General features: G+C 41.8%; 1 protein-coding gene across 2 annotated transcripts in view; it reads right to left on the bottom strand.

Annotated features, from left to right (window-relative positions):
- Positions 1–15,523, bottom strand: part of LOC101472453 (TSC22 domain family protein 1) — a 42,193-nt gene extending 26,670 nt beyond the window's left edge. The window contains exons 1-2 of one of the 2 annotated variants that reach the window (XM_024805408.2): positions 12,131–15,523; positions 11,172–11,931 (exon numbers count right to left, since the gene is read on the bottom strand). In XM_024805408.2, coding sequence (XP_024661176.1) covers positions 11,817–11,931; positions 12,131–14,748 — 2,733 coding nt within the window. In that variant the 5' untranslated portion in view covers positions 14,749–15,523 and the 3' untranslated portion in view covers positions 11,172–11,816. Of the gene's footprint in view, positions 1–11,171; positions 11,932–12,130 lie in introns of those variants that run through there. The other variant, XM_024805407.2, reaches the window with a different exon arrangement.
- Between the last annotated feature and the right edge of the window lie 800 nt (positions 15,524–16,323).

Raw genomic sequence — 16,323 nt, 5'->3', positions numbered from 1 at the left:
AAATATTTTCAACATCATATTGCAGAATTTTTACTTCTTACAGCTGTCTTTAACCTCGCTCATTTGTATCACAGGAGAGACGAGTGGTACTGTCCGTCGAACCTGCAGCCCCAGTTAGTGGCAGATAACTTCTACTACCCATTAAGACTTGTAGTAACAACACCACAGCAGCTCTTGCAAATGTCTTTCACCGATACTTGATACACTTGTTTTTCCAAGCATGCTTAGTCATTCCTTTAGAACAATTTAAAACAATAACAACTGTTGGTGCTGACTAGCATGGGCAGAAACATTTAAATTTCAATGAGCTGGGCACACCCATGATGACAATCAAGTGATAAATGTAGTGATTAATACCCAACTTGTCTTTTCTCTACACAGGATACAACACCATTTAGATGCGTCATGACTTTTCAAAAATGAAATCCTGATACAGCTTCACTAATTACACCAGATATCGTGAGTAGTTGTATAATTGTTACTTTGGTGTTTACAGACCACCTCCATTTTAATTTGTTATACGATAGCATCATTGTTATTATTTGTTGTAGGTTCCCCCCCCCCACATTTTCTCGATACATTGCGATAAGATTGGGTTGTTACAATATCATAGTTTTACATTCACAATAACAGAGAACTTCACATATCTCATAGGATCCAGCAACACTATAGAAAATGATTTGAAAATAGTCTGCAGGAATGATGAGAGCATCAATCGATGGAGAAAAAACAAAAGCCTCACAACTATCAATAACTATGTCTCCGTTATCCTGGGATGACCTTTGGTAGCTGTGCTGTTCGGCTAAGAGCGAACAGAGACATAATGACAGCAGCAGAACAAACACTATGAAACACATGGAGTACAAAGAGGCAGCAAACTTACGCCTATAGCAAAGTCATGCACTGCATTTTTGCTTCTACATGTGTGTGAATGTGTGTGTTAAACTCCTGCAGCTGACTGGACAGTGCTCTGGCCACAGGAATGCCGGCCATGATTCAGCACATTGCCTGCATGTTTAGGGGGGATGACAGTGGCGGCCCACTAAAGCCTAAAAATAAAAATGCGTGACTGAAGATGAAATCAACAGCATTTTAAAATTTATGCATACACCCAAAAAAAAATGTCTCATATGCTGTTCGCAACAGGAGATTTAGTGTTTGTATGTTAATCCCCCTTTTCTTCCACGTTTTTAATACAATAAACTTTCCAAACAAATAACTGTAACAACACAGCGTCTCTGGCACAATTTCCCCCAACAATGTACACATTTAGATAATAACAATACCACGTCGACATCAATATGCAGTGATGAATCCTGCTCTTGTTTGTAAAACAAAATCTAACTTGTGTTAGTTAAACAATACATAACAGCACCAAGTAAACTAATATTTCTCATCCTGGGGTTTAGTTCAGTCAGGATGAAACAGGATTTTGTTCACTGAATGGCCCAAAGTAACAGGAAAAGGCACATACGTCTGCGCGACAACTGAGCTTGTGTGTAGTTACCTCCAGAAATACAAGAGGTTTTGCCAGCTTTCATTTAAAACTATGGTAATCATAATGGTCAAAAACAGCATGAAAAAAATAAAAAAATAATTAAAATTTATCTGGAAAATGTTCAAGTACTCCATCCACAAGCATCACCACCACCAACTTAAACCAAAGGATAGCCTCCGAGAACCAGCTGCATCCCTGAAGTGGTGTTCAATCAGCATCTGTGAACGTACATTTCAAATCTTTAACAGCCAACCTCGCACGGCGCTTTGCTCTGCTGATGAAGTTAAAAAAAATTTTAAAAATAAATAAAAAAATACACTTTTCTGCTGAAACCACTGCTGAGCTAACACAGTGGTCATACTAAAATGAATGAGGCAGGCTTTTTTTTTTTTTTTTAAAGGGAGCTATTGTTGGTCCGAACAAGTGTATAGTGTGTTTCAAAGTGTGAAAGCTTAGGGGAATGTGGGCTGGTTGGCAGCATGATGGCTATCTCTGCTGCAGCTGTTTTGAATGTAATCTTCCCCCTGGCAGTGCAGGGAGCGTGCGTGTGCGTGTTGTGCCCGTTGCTCATTGTGGGGAGATCAACGAGATCCCTAAAATTCACAGCACACAGCGGAAGTGACCTGAGCTGACCTGACCCAAGTTAGTCAGGTCTACTGGAGCTGGTTCAGACTACTTGAGGACACAGCAGACGGGACCAGATGGAACCAAACTGAGCAGAGTCGCTCACTGCTGCCTTTCATCGATTCGACTTTCATTTATTATTGGCACTGACTTAACAGACCTAGTGTCCAGATGTTCTGGTGGGGTTTTACAGAAGAAATCTCTCTTTGTTTAGGATTGTAACAATTACAAAGCAATCTTTTTTCTTTTGTGCGTTTTCTGCATTGAAATTTGCTTCTAAGCTCTTGCTGTATGATGGGTTTTTTTCCTCTTCAGTTGCAGAAGCATGATAGATAGCTATGGGACACTATTCACAGATTTTATTAAGTGAAGTATGGCAATTCCTGGGTTCCCTTGATAGGATTTTTTCATATTCTTGGATTAATACAGAGAATAAACTCTGTGGGAAAAATGTTTATGATGCCTGAACATTTTTGTTATGCAAGATAATCTCACCCAACTCACTTTTACTGATCTCTAAAGTTTAACTGCCACTGACTGCACAAGGTATACCCTTTAGTTACGCATTTTATGCTGCACTTAACTTATAATTCACCCAACTGCAAGCACCTACCAGAAGTAGATACATGCCAATCTGGGTTTTAGGATTTACTCCTGTGACTCTGGGTTTTGTATTTCTTTTAAAAAGAAAAAAAAAAAGCGGATAAATCTAACATCAAAGTAGCAACAGGGAGGAAAACCAAAAACATACATATCACCTGTGGATCTTTATTTAGTAAATGCCTTTGCTTACAGACTGCCTGATTGCTTATGCTTCAAAAGTAGGGAACATATTTTCTCAAACTGTTACATCTGTAAACTTACACAAGTCAAAAGTAAAGTTAGAATTATAGTGTCAGTGGCAAATATTAGTGCTAAGGAGTGTATTGACTGTTGAGCCTCCTCACTCACAGTTCTAACTATATGAATACATAAACATTAATTTAAAAGTTAATGATCCACAGCTATCTGTCACACAGGACATAAAACTTTTTGAAACAAACAATTATCTGCACATTATTAAAATTTATACCACTGAACAGCATGTTGGACATAATAATAGCTAGACAGGCAGCATAGCAGCCTGTTAACAGCATTCAACATTCAAGACCAGTGAAGGCAAATGGAGGATAAAGAAAAGAGACTAGAGGTACCAAAATAACTTGTGACCAAAAGAGGAGCTGCATCTGCAGTTTGTCTTGTTCTCAGTTCAAAGAAGGCCCGTCTCATTTTGGGTTGTTTTGTCTATCACTGTGCTCTCACTGGGGGTCAACTCGTCCCACAGGTGAGGAAACGACGATGTGTTACACAAGGCTTACAGGTGATTTTCCTCACCACAGGTTAGTTTTTACAGCAAACTTTAAATCCAAGTGGCCTCATTCACATTAAGCAGTCCGACTTTTAACGTCTTACTGATAATCCTTGTAACTGGTCCCAATTATGTTTCTGATAGCGTCACTCCTCACCTTGGACAACTAATAACCAAACCACAGCAACCTTCTCACAAACAAGGAATTTATCAGTTTCAAAATGGATCAAAAGCCTAGATCAGTTTTGCTTTGTACAAACTAGAAATATTGTAAAGGTCAAACCAATTCTTTAGAACAATATAACTGAAAACCTCTTTCATTAGATATAAAAGCCTAAGCCCCAGACCTGTCAGATCAGAGAATCAATTACTGTTACAGGTTTCATCCAGGCTTAAAACAAAGGGCAAAATGTGCCTTTATTGTTTTAGCCAGACCACTGTGGAACAAACCTCCTCTTATAAGATTAGCAAACTTAGCTGCTTAACAGAGCTAGGGTCCCAGCGGCAGAGGGCGCTGCAAGGGGTCTAGGCATCTCCCTGGCCACCATCTCCACCTTATCCAGGGGGACACCAAGACATCCCCAAGCTACCAAGAGACAATCTCTCCAGAGGGTCCTAGGTCTTAGCCTCTTTCCACTAGGACATGCCTGAAACACCTCACCTAGGAGGTGTCTAAGAGATGTCCAAGAGGCTCTCTAATCAGATACTCGAACCCCTTAACTGGCTCCTTTCAATGTGGAGTAGCAGCATCCGTACTTCGACCTTTGCCTCATCTCTAAGGAAGAGTCCAGCCACCTTTCAGAGGAAGCTCATTTCCATCGCCTGCTTCCACAATCCCATTTTTCCTCAACCAAAGCTCATGGTCATAGATGCAGGTAGGAATGTTGATCGACTGTTAAGTTTTAGAAACACCTTAAATTTTTACTTTTTCCTTTCCTTACTCATTGCTTGGACATTTTATTTTTGATTAATTTGATATATTTTGGACCGTTTTTTTATCTTCTTCTTTTTCTAAAATATAGACTTATTTAAATTAGCACTGATTTAGCAAGATGCTATAGAAAAAGTTTTTGCATTATTCTTAGTATTACAGGCAGCCTGTTAAGGACAACTCTATGGCCCAAGAGCCATTATTTATGGTTTTGGTTGTCTGGTGGTATTTTTGTCCACTTATAAAAGCACTTTCATGCCACTATAAGTCATACACTCATGACAGGGGGGGAAAAAGTGTGACTCTAAACCTAAATAAGCATTTGCTTAAATAAAAACTTCATTAGCAATACAATGTGAAACCACCAGAACCTTAAAAAAAAAAAAAAAAAAAAAAAAAAAAAGACCATAATTACAAACTTTTGATCACATGTTCCCTTACTGCCATATTTACATCAATTTCAGTCCAATCGTATTCAAGTATTCAAGCTATAATCACTGTTGGTACCAAGTTTTTGTAATTATTATGAATTACACTGTATTACCCCACTATATCCTTGTTATTATCAGGCTGTAATACACAGTGAAAATATCACTCAAATCTGAAAAATCCACACAGGGGCCAAAACCTGGGCAGGTATCACATTTTTTTGAGCAGTTAGAACAATCTCCGTGACAAAGTGCCGTCACAACAAATGGCCCAAAACTGCTGTAACGTTCAGCCGTGCTCTCTTTATATAGCACTAAAGTGTTTCACTACAAGTAAACAGCAATTGTTGTGTGTTATGCTACTGACACCTCCCTCAATCCTACCACACATACAGACCGAGCCAGAGAGCACCAGAAAACAACAGAGCAACAACATGCTGTGTATGAGCAACAGAGGCAGCGAGAGGGAGGTCTCGCTGAGTATTTACTATCACTTTTTAACCGGGAGGTGAAAGTATGAATGGCAGAAGGAAACTGAACACTAAGATTGTTCAGGGGGGACCAGAAGTTAGCAGAAACCCTCTCAGCGCAGTTTACTGTCTTAGTCTTCTGCTTTGCTGGTGTTCTCTGCTCAGATGCGTCATTGATTTTGTTTGTGTCTGCCCCGTTCTTGCTGATGGTTTGTTTTTTCATCAATAAACAGGACTGTTTCACTTAAGAGTGTGGTGGGAAAACTAATGGCCTGTAATGGATTGTTTTTAGTGTGCCTTTCATCTGAGAAAACTGCCCTCCCAACCTGAACATGCTCACACGGGGACAATAGGCTAACCTTCGTGACAAACAGCTCCATCTATTATTATTTTGTTTCCTCATTATAGAGAAAAAAGTTACACTGCTGCCTAATTCCACAGTGGGTGCATTATTATAGAGTGGACTGAGTTTGTTGGGCCATAATAAATTTAACAAAAGCTAATTCTTGCTCGCTAAAGCTAGTTAAATATTAACTAGCTTTAGCTTATATATCTACATTCTTGCTAGCCAAAGCTAGCAAGAATGTAAATATATAAGTTACCTCACACGCTGGATTCATAAGAGGTCTCATTTTTCCCCCTCTTCAATCCAAAACTTTTCATACCTCCAGCAAATATCTTTTCATAGCCCAAATATCACAAGTGTTGCTATCAACAAAATAAAACGAATCCCTACTACTCCATTTCAATAAATAAACCAAGCATGTGGAATAACATCAGAATTTGCAGAATCTCCAAAGACGTCACCACAAAATTAAGGATGCGCTGACAGTGAAATTCAGTGAACATACTGAAGCCAACTGCCAACACAAAGAAGAATCGCATAGAGAAAGACATGCTTTCTCTATGCTTTGCATTATCTGAACATGTAGGTAGAAAAATAATGTTGCAGATAAACATCAACTGAACCAACTGTCGCATTCTTGTAATTTTGGGAAAGTTTTAAGGTTTCAAAATAGGACTTAAGAAAATAACAGGTGGCATCGCAGCAGCTATGTCCATCTTTAAACACTGCAAGGATCTAGTGAATAGATAGACATGAATGAAAAGTCCCAACCCTAATGACGTCACTCTTCTTACATTTGACTTGCTGGGAAACTTATTGCAACATTACTATAACATGTGATGATTATCATCATCATCATCATCATCATCTGCCCGTTAGCTAGACGCAACATGTATTAGTGTGTATATACATTAAAAAAAAACAAAAAAAAAAACCCTGCATTCTCAATGAGAAAGTAGAAATATTAAAATAAATAAATAAAATAAAAAACTAGCACTAGTGTGTGTGTGTGTGTCTTTTTTTTGTGCTTCTCCTGTGTTATAGTGTCACACTAATTTGTCTCTTCTGCTTTGCTCACTGTTAGCATAATAGAGAAGCAGACAGGTTAAGTGAAGATTAACACTACTCCACTTGACATACACTTGTGTACATCATTACCGTAAGTGCAATGAAAGCTTCCCCACAGATGTTAATCATTCTAAAACCAAAAGAGACATTGACCTTAACGTTTGACATTATAACAATCCCTAAAGCTTTGCAGCCTTGGCAGGGAACCTAATACAAACCCAAGTATTAGTCCCCCACCAACTTTATGTTACAGGACAAAATTTCACCCATATTCACTGCCTGAGAGAAAAAGCACCTTTCTAGACAATGAGGGCCAAACTTGGCACTTCTAGATTCTCAAAACATTCTGGCCTGGCTGGTAGAATATGTAGGTTGCATATGCCAAACTACACAGACAGGGGTACCTCTATCACAAATTCTAGCTAACAGAGACTGGTACAACTGACCATAAAATAATCTCTGTCTTCAAGAAATATAACTTGCCTTTTCATTTTGATGGTTGCATCCACAGACGCGCAGAGATATGGGGCAATTGAGAGGGAAAAAGAGGCAGACATGTCGAGAGCAAGTTGATCAAAGCAAGTCAATAAACTGTATATCCAGGCATTGATGGGATTCTCATTTCCCAGTGGGTCCTTTAGTGAAATTACAAGCAATACTGCTGAGGTGAGACAAAGGCACAAGAGGAATGCCAATAATAGTTAATAAACTGACCATTTTAATCTCAAAAAAGCAAGAAAACAAATAAAAAGGAGGCTCAAGTAGAGCAAAGTGTAATTGATGAATTGCCTCATTAAAGCTAAAACAAAATCAACAAAAAAAAATTGTGTTACAGTGGTGTGAAAAAGTGATTGCCTGCCAGAAAACATCTTGATTATCGCCAAGACTTGGGAAAATAACTCTGGACTGACAAGACAAAAGTTGAACTTTTTGGAAGGTGTGTGTACCATTATATCTGGCATAAAAGTAAGAGCATTTCAGAAAAGGAACATCATATCAACAGTAAAATATGGTGGTGGTAGTGTGATGGTCTGGGGCTGTTTTGCCACCTCAGGACCTGTAAGACTTGCTGTAGTCTGCTGTCTACAAAAACATCCCGAAGGACAATGTCTGGCCATGTGTTCGTGACCTCAAGCTGAAGCGCACTTGTTTTCTGCAGCAGGACAAAGATCCAAAACAAACCAAGTCCAACTCTGAATGGTTTAAAAAATAAAATAAAGACTTTGGAAAATCTTGAGATGCTGTGGCATGACCTTAAAAAGGCATTTCATGCTCAAAAACTCTCCAATGTGGCTGAATTACAACAATTCTGCAAAAATTCTCTACAGCACTGTAAAAAACTCATTGACACTTATCACAAACACCTAATTGCAGTTGTTGCTGCCTAGGGTGGCCCAACCAGTTATTTTTCCACATGAAGGATTGGATTTTTGTTTTCCCCTTAATAATAAACACCTTCATTTAAAAAAAACTGCATTTATACTTGTGCTATCTTTGTCTAATATTTCAAACTGTTTGAGGATCTGAAATATTCAAGTGTGATAAACACCCCCCCTCAAAAAAAAATATAATAATAATAATAATAATAATAATAATAATAATCAGGAAGGGGCTAACACTTTTTCCACACCACTGTATATTCATTTCTGACCAAACTTTTACAGCTTGCCAATCTACAAAACCTCTGGTCACAAGACGCAAATACACACAAATGTGAAGTCTCACCTCACGAAACCACTTCCTCACATACAGGATGAGCCATGAGCGTGGGAGCATGCCAGGTTTTACTTAAAGTTCTGCACACAGGAACATTTGACATTCTGTTTTTAATCACTATTAGCTGCCAGTAAACCCCAGCAGTGGCATCCTCACACTCACTCACACACCTCATTAATAACTCGCAGGACAGACTCAGGATATGTACAACAGACAAGCTCCCTCATTCAAAGAGACACATGCAGACAGATGAACTGGCACTCTGAGGACACCTAACTGTTAGCTTTGGCTCCGGAGGGGTTCGTGAGGACAGGGTCATCCCACATAACAAAAACTGAAAATTTGGTCATCAACAGTCACAGAGAAGACCACAGGAACTGTCCAACCCTAAATACAGCTCACAGATTCCCTGTTCACAACATACTTGTACACATATTTCTACCAGACAGAGAAAGCTAAGAAAAAACATCTCAGTGACAGCCTCTGCACAAAATGACCATAATGTTTCAGCAGAAATTTAAAGTTAGAACAGTCATTCCTCTGTTACTGCAACTAACGTTAGGGCAACAATTCAATAACAGTGGGCAGGAACTGTTAGTGACTGTTAAAAACATAAGTGTTTCAAAACTGTGTGTCCAAAACACAAAAGGGCACGATGCCACAATGTTAAGCCAGACCAATGAGCAAAGCAGTTCCTATGTTATCTGACATGTGGTCAGTTCCTCTTTTGATTGCAGTTTAACAAAGGGCACTTCTGACAGCCCATTTTTCCCCAAATGACCACTGAGACCACATCAAGTGTTTCTTTGTTGTTTAAAACTCAGCATAAATTTGAAATTCTATTTTGAGAATGAAGTTGAAATGCTAAGAATAAGGTCAGCTTCCACACTTACCCTTGTTACCACTCTATTTATGTTCCAAAACAGAACTGAATTTCTTGTTGCCAAAAGACATTTTCAAGTATCATGTCACTAATTAATCTGCATAAGGCCTTTTGTAGAGGCTCTATATCTTGGGGCAACCTTTCTCAAAAGTCCAGCTAAGATATCTAGCTCCTGTAATACTGACCATGCAACCATTTTTCTTTAGGTGGAGAGCCGTGTTGCACTGGTGGCAAGGCTGCTCAATCATTGTGGTCATTATTGTAATCTTGATTATTCAATAATTTAAAAACCATGCAGTTGATCACAACTGCTGTTCATTTTTTGTCTTGGTAATAAGTGATGCTTTTAAATTAAGTTTTATTTTAACCCAAGAGGGTTGTCATTTAACATAACTTTACATAGCAGTTTTGTAATTAATAGATTAATTTACTGTGTTTTGTCTGCACAAGTCCAAATATAGAATCACAAGGGAAATACCTTTCTTGAAGTATGCCTGTTATGCAGTCACGGAAGTGCATTACTTTTGTCAGTGAACATGAAAGAGAGGCAGAGATATCAGTAATACAAAAAAAAAAAAAAAAAAAAAAATCTCAGGTTCACAATTATTTGTGAACAAATAATTGCTTAGATGATTAAAAGCTGCTGCCTTCAGTAATTTGCAGCAGAAATACTATAAATTAAAAAACAATAATCATTGGATTTCGAAATTACTTTTGCATTCATTTTCACACCACCACTTTTGAGCTTTTAGGGAGGAGCCATGAAAACGAAACTATGTGGGGGAAAAGAAATACTGCAACGTTTTCATTGGTGTACAAGTGAAAAGATTATCATCAGTTGCCTGTAACTGCCTCAGTCACCAGGTCTCACCTTGTAGCTACCATGAAGGCCTCTTGAGCTGTGCGAGGTAGCTAAGCTGATGCATGGGCTTCTTTGTGGCAGCTACTCTTGTTACACAGGCTTTAAAGTCAAAAATACCTGTTAGCCCAGGTCTGAAACTCTCTCAGACCTCATGTCTCCTACCAAGCTCATATCTTTTATTCTTTTTCCCCCCTATCAATTTTTTTTTTCTTCCTATCTTCAAGGAAACTTGCTGTAAAAAGTCTGTTTTCTGTAACTGTACAGTGTTGAAATTACTGACAATAACAAGCAGCATGTTAAATAACTGAGCTTAACCAACAATTCGGATTATTATTTTGCCATAATTATTATTTTGCCATAATCAAAAAGCCTTAAGTTAAACTAATTTCTCATGTTGCATTAATGTACAGTGCCGGTTATCTGTTGGGTTAAAGTTTTTGCCAAGTTACCTGTCGAATGTCGGGCCCAGCGTCCTGGACCCACTCTTTGTCTCACTTTAGTTGTAAAGAAGCACAATGTTAGACAGGGCAGGTAACAGCCCTGCAAACCAGCACAGTTCTGTTTTATTTTCATCTGCAAAATGTAGGCCGCATCAAAGTAAACTCGCTTAAAACCACCTGACCGGAGACATGTTTATTTACACTATGCACAGGTGTTTGCAAGCACAGAAGGTAGCTCGTCCTAGCACTGTTAATGTTAGCCACACAAGCCACTGTATGGTGCAGACTGACTAGTCTAAAAGTAAGAAAACAGAGTCAAAATATTACCACTACCACTGATAGCAGGTAAACTAGACAGAATGAGTATAATTCACAGAGATAATCTGTAAGCAGGGCTTTGGTATGAGTGATGATTAAAGACAATAATCCACCTGATCCCACATAGATTTCAAATTCCTGAGTTAAACATCATGTGATAAAAACAGTCACCCTTTAGTATCTACCCAGCTGACCCATAAAGGCAACCCCCCCCCCCTCCAAAAAAAAAAAACAAACTAACATAACTTCCATGTTACCCTCCACATTCCCAGCTGTACCTGGCATCACTTCGCTAAGCGCTGACTGAGACTCAGATATGCTAAACATCCCTAAAGCTATGAGGGCAAAGGTGACAGTAACACCAACATATTCGTAAGACTTCAGATTGTTAGGGGTGACGGAAATGAAAGCAAGTCCCTCGTGCTGCACAGTGATTAAAATTCCTGTCTAACCTCAAAATATGTTCTTAAAACTTCTTGTGAGGAATTTCCAAAGGATTTCAAGTTTGCCAGTAGCAGAGAGAGAGAGGGAAAAGGCTCTTAATGAAATCAATAAGCTTTCACTGAGGAAAAAAGGAGCCATGTGCCTTCATTTTCATGTGAATAGGCAACCTGGCAACTCTTGTTTCTTTCCTAAAGACGAAAGGGCATTTCAAGACTTGCTTTGACTACAACACAAAATTGACAATGGCTGTCAGTTTATTTCATACCTGTCTTATTCTATTGCTTATTAAGTCATCGACAACTGCTACTGTAATTTCTGCTTTTCAACAACAAAATGTGCTGAGAGTCTCTACAGGGAACTGTGCGCCCAGCAGAAAATGTGCCCTGTAAGGCAGACAGCCGGGATTTCAAGCAGGCGGGCGGGTGAGGTAAAATGTTGAATCACTGCAGCCACTTGATAAAGACAAGAAACGTCACATCCAGCTGAGCCCTGCGTTGTATCCCACTGACAGAGGACAGAGAGAGTGCAGCAGCTTGGCCTCTGTCGGCTGGTGATCTAGGATAACAACAACACTTTTCTTCCCTCACAGCTGCAACATTAAACAGTGAACTCATTCAGCTTCAAACAGACTTAAAATGCTGAGTACCATCACACAAAACTCTTTTTTTAATACAAAACAAAAAGAAAGCCATAAACCGTTTGCAGATAATCAAACAAATATAAGTGAGAAAAGTATAAAAATGAAGTCTCTTACCCATCCTCTTCTCCATCTACAGTCTTGAGACCAGCTGGTGCTGTTAAGGCACTGGCGGTGGCAGCGTTGCCCTCAGTTTCCTGACCATGGCCAGTGTTGGATCCAGTCTCTCCCCCAGACAGCTTGGGCAACCCCAACAAACCCGACTGATGCTGGAGGAGCAGCCGCTGGGCATCTTGCAGCTGAGTGGTGGTGAAGCTCGGCAGACTGGCATACAGGGCGCTGGCCTGTGCAGCGTGAGCCAGGGCCTGGGCACTGCTGTGGTCATGGGTCAAGCTCACAGAAGACGGCTGGCTATGGGGAACTCCCTGCGGGGGCATCCGAGCAGTATTCCCAGTGTTGTGAGATTGGGGTTGGGCCTGGGCCTGGTGATCGCTCTGAGGGTTGGGGGGAGGCACACTTGGTGCAGACGCCTGGCTCTGATGGGCCGCTGTTGGCAGCTGGGTGCTCAGCCCTTGGTTTTGGATTTGTGTTGGGAGTGACTGCGGCTTTTGCTGCTGGCAATCCAAATGGCCTGGATGGTTCTGAGGCTGCTGGCCAACACCAGCTACCCCGACATGAGAGGACATACTAGAGGTGGTAGACTGAAGAGAGTGGGGCTGCTGAGGACCTCCCATCATATGGCAGGCTCCGTTAGCCATCCCAGCAGATGTGGCTCCAGCTTGGTTGGACAAAGGCTGGGAAGCAGCAGCAGAATGAGGGATGCTTTGCTGCAGCTGTGTGTACTCAGGTGGCCTCATCGACATCGTGTGTGCTTGGGGGGCAGCAGCTGGCTGTTGTGGTAGGGTGGCATAACCCATCTTCTGCTGCTGAACACCTACTGGGGGTTGATTAGCAACTGCCTGGGCATAAGTGAGCTGCTGCTGGGACACAGCAGTGAGTCCCATGGTGGTCTGGTGGCTCGGCATGGATGGAGGCTGATGAACGTTTGTAGGTGCCGAGGGGGCCGCAATAGTTTTATCATGCTGTTGGGGTTGGGTGTGAGATACCCCCATGCTTAAACCGCTGGGGAGGATTCCTTGAAAGCCCTGAGGAGGGGAGTTGTAATCCTGTGCATGCTGTGGTCCACCAACATCTCCACTGCACACATTCTCGACATAATGGCTCAATGTACTCATAGTACTACTCACAGAACTCCCACTTGTGCTTTCTCTCTCCGACCCCCCAGCAAAGCTCTCAGAGACAAACTGTCGTATGCTGTGGGACCCAGGATCAGAAGAAGAAGTGGGGGCAGGAGCTGGGGTCTCCTTATCATAGAAATCAGTGCAAGTCCATCTGCCCTTTTTGAAGGGCTCAGAGTTAGAGTCCAGCTTCACCACTCTAAAGCGAGAGCTTGTGGTGGTGGCCACCACAGGGGCCGCAGGAGCAGTTGATACAGGAGCTGTGGTTGCAGCTGTAGCAGTTGCACTCACAGGCTGCTGCACAGCTGATCCAACTCTTCCATGGAGCCCGCTGGGGAGCCCTACGCCTCCAGAGACACTCACAGCAACAGTAGTTGTAGCAGTCATAGCAATGTTGGAGTTTAAGTTTTGGTGTTGCTGGATCATGCTAGTGGGGGCCATTAGGTTGCTCCCCGCTGGAGCAGCAGCACTTTCTCCTCCTCCACTCCCTCCACTGCTGCTCATCACATTGAGAGGATAGCCGCCACTGCTAGTGCTAGCACTCGTGCTGATCCCCCCTCTCACAGGCACGTTGGCAGAGCTCAACATATTCACATTACTAACATTGGTGGTCTGGGGATTAACTATGCTAACTGTATTGCCAGCAGCAGAGCTGTGCATTCCAGGGATAGATCCCGGGACTGCAGTCCCCGTAGGCTGAGTGGGGATACTTGAAGGAGCAGCCTGGGAAACTCTCTCTTGAGGGCCGCCCATATTAGAAGGCATTTTCTGGGTGACACAAGGTAAAGCTCCAGAGGTGAGACCAGACGCGGTGATCCCGGAGCCAGAGGACAGAGGGTAGACCTGGGCATGGTTAGGATGTGGAGGATGTTGATGGTGTACAGTCCCATTCACCATGGCTCCACCGTGTTGCTTCTGTGCCTGGTTCAAGGTGTGGGGGTGTGAAGGCTGATTTGGAGAGACTGCTCCAGGGGTCTCCGCCTCATGGAAATTATTCAACGTCTCCTCTGAGGAGCTTCTCTCTGCTCCAACTACATCATTAGCTCGGGAGAGGGACACATCCAGAATCTCAGAAGACGACAGATCCTCAGTATGGGACTCATCCAGGTCGTCGTAGCTCTCAGTATCCTCTGCAATGCTGTTATTGGTACTAACAGATACCTGTGCTGGAGTCACACTTGTGATCTGGAAACCACTCTTCTTTTTTATCTGAGCTCCAGTGGACTGTGTGGGCTGGGGCTGGGAGAGCAGATTTAGGCTGTGGGGGGGAGGAGGATGATGGGGACCCGGGGAGGATGAGCCAGCAGGAGGTTGAATCAACAGGGAGGGCGGGTAGTCATCGCCTGGTACGTGGCTGTTATTAACCACCGGGTTAGCTGATGTTGACAGCCCGGGGCCGCTCCCGCTACCAGTGTTGCTCCCCCTTCTGTGAAAGACAGCCTGGTGCGCCATCTTTCTAACACTGCCAGAGTCTCCTGCAGGGTCCGGATGATGCATTTCGAGAAGATCCGGGCGGTAGTTGGTCTCTGACAGTATGCAATAAGGCTGCAGCTCGTTAAAGGCGCCGTTTTGACAAAACTACGCTCAACAGACAAACGACCAAAAAAATTATCTAGAAAAAAAACAATAGATATTTCAACGAAGTGCGCAGATATGAGGCAAAAGTTGTGCCGATATTTACACCCTTGTCTTCTTTCACTCGCTTCGGCGTTATCCTAGCGAGGCAAAAGAAGCTAGTGACCGCTAGCGTCAGCTGATGCCAGTTCGCCGGTTAACTACCAGAGCTGTCCGTCTGCGCCTTTATTAAACACAAGCTAACATTTCTGTATGTTTTGTTGAAGAGAAAAAGACGCCACGCTGCAATGAACACAAAAAGCGGGCAAAAAGCTGCTGAGTAAGTTAGCGTTATATTAAAAGCTAGCTAGCTGCCACTCTCCATCACCGGCTAGCTAAACACAAACTCGGCTGTTTAAACTGCTGGGTTCTTGTATTCTTATTCTTTTAACAAGAGGAAACGAAGTGAAAGCGAGCCACCTTTAATCCGCAGTTAGAAGCTTTAAAAGGCGAAACACTTCTAATAAAAGCGCCGTACACGGGTTAAATCCATTCCTCTGGGTCCTCGTTTGGGTTTTGCTGTATCACTGGTCCGCCCCGGCGGTAGCGTCGTTCAGTATGGAGCCTCCCGCACCGCTGCCGTGGTCTGCGCTGTCTGTGACGGGGCCGGAGGGGAGGGGTGCGCAGTAATATGGCGACCGCGCATGGCCGCTGCTGCCAGACATAAAGCAGTCTGGGAGAGGCGGCCACGAGCTCACGTCAATATCCACGAAGCGTGCCGGAAAGTGCCGAGCCCAGCCGCTCCCTCCGAAAACCAGTTTAGGGCCATCACAATAGATTTTGTTGGTCTTTTTGAACCAGAGGAAATCAGTATGGAGTCATTATAGTTTTGTAGTTTCTCATTACTTTAAAAGTTTATTTAATTTTGAGTTTTTTTATTTTTCATTCAGTTTAGTTTCAGTTAGTTTTCAGATCGGATTTTCTTGTTTTGTTTTGTTTTTTAATTCTCTGGAGAGTACAGAGAGTACACGTTTTTACAATAAAAATAACTTTTACAAAGTCTTATAGACATCCAAAGTCTTAATTATAACATAATAACATTTTATACCAAACTAACATATTAAAGTAAGGTAATTTCATTTTTGTTTGTATAGTTTTCCAAGTTCACAAAATTGCTTCAGTTAGGTTTTATTTTGTTTTAGAATCAGAATCAGAGAAACTTTATTAAGCCCAGAAGGAAATTGAGTTGTTGTAGCAACATACATAAAACAGACGATAAACCATTCTTATAAAAAGTAGAAGTAGCATTACACCAGTGGTACACTGTAACAACCTTAGTCAAAAGACCCAGTATGGCTCACTCTAATATTCTTTGGAGAGTGGAAAAACCTGCAGGAAATACTCCAGTTTTATAAATAAAATGCATTACTGTTTCTGACACAGGGGATGCCAACATAACACAGGAGTGAAAATGGAAGTAAATTTAAACATATTTCTAAATCAAGGGAAGTTTTTTGA

Source organism: Maylandia zebra, linkage group LG16 (genome assembly GCF_041146795.1).
Source record: "Maylandia zebra isolate NMK-2024a linkage group LG16, Mzebra_GT3a, whole genome shotgun sequence".
Taxonomy (NCBI): domain Eukaryota; kingdom Metazoa; phylum Chordata; class Actinopteri; order Cichliformes; family Cichlidae; genus Maylandia; species Maylandia zebra.
This window is presented reverse-complemented; position numbering and strand designations above follow the sequence as displayed.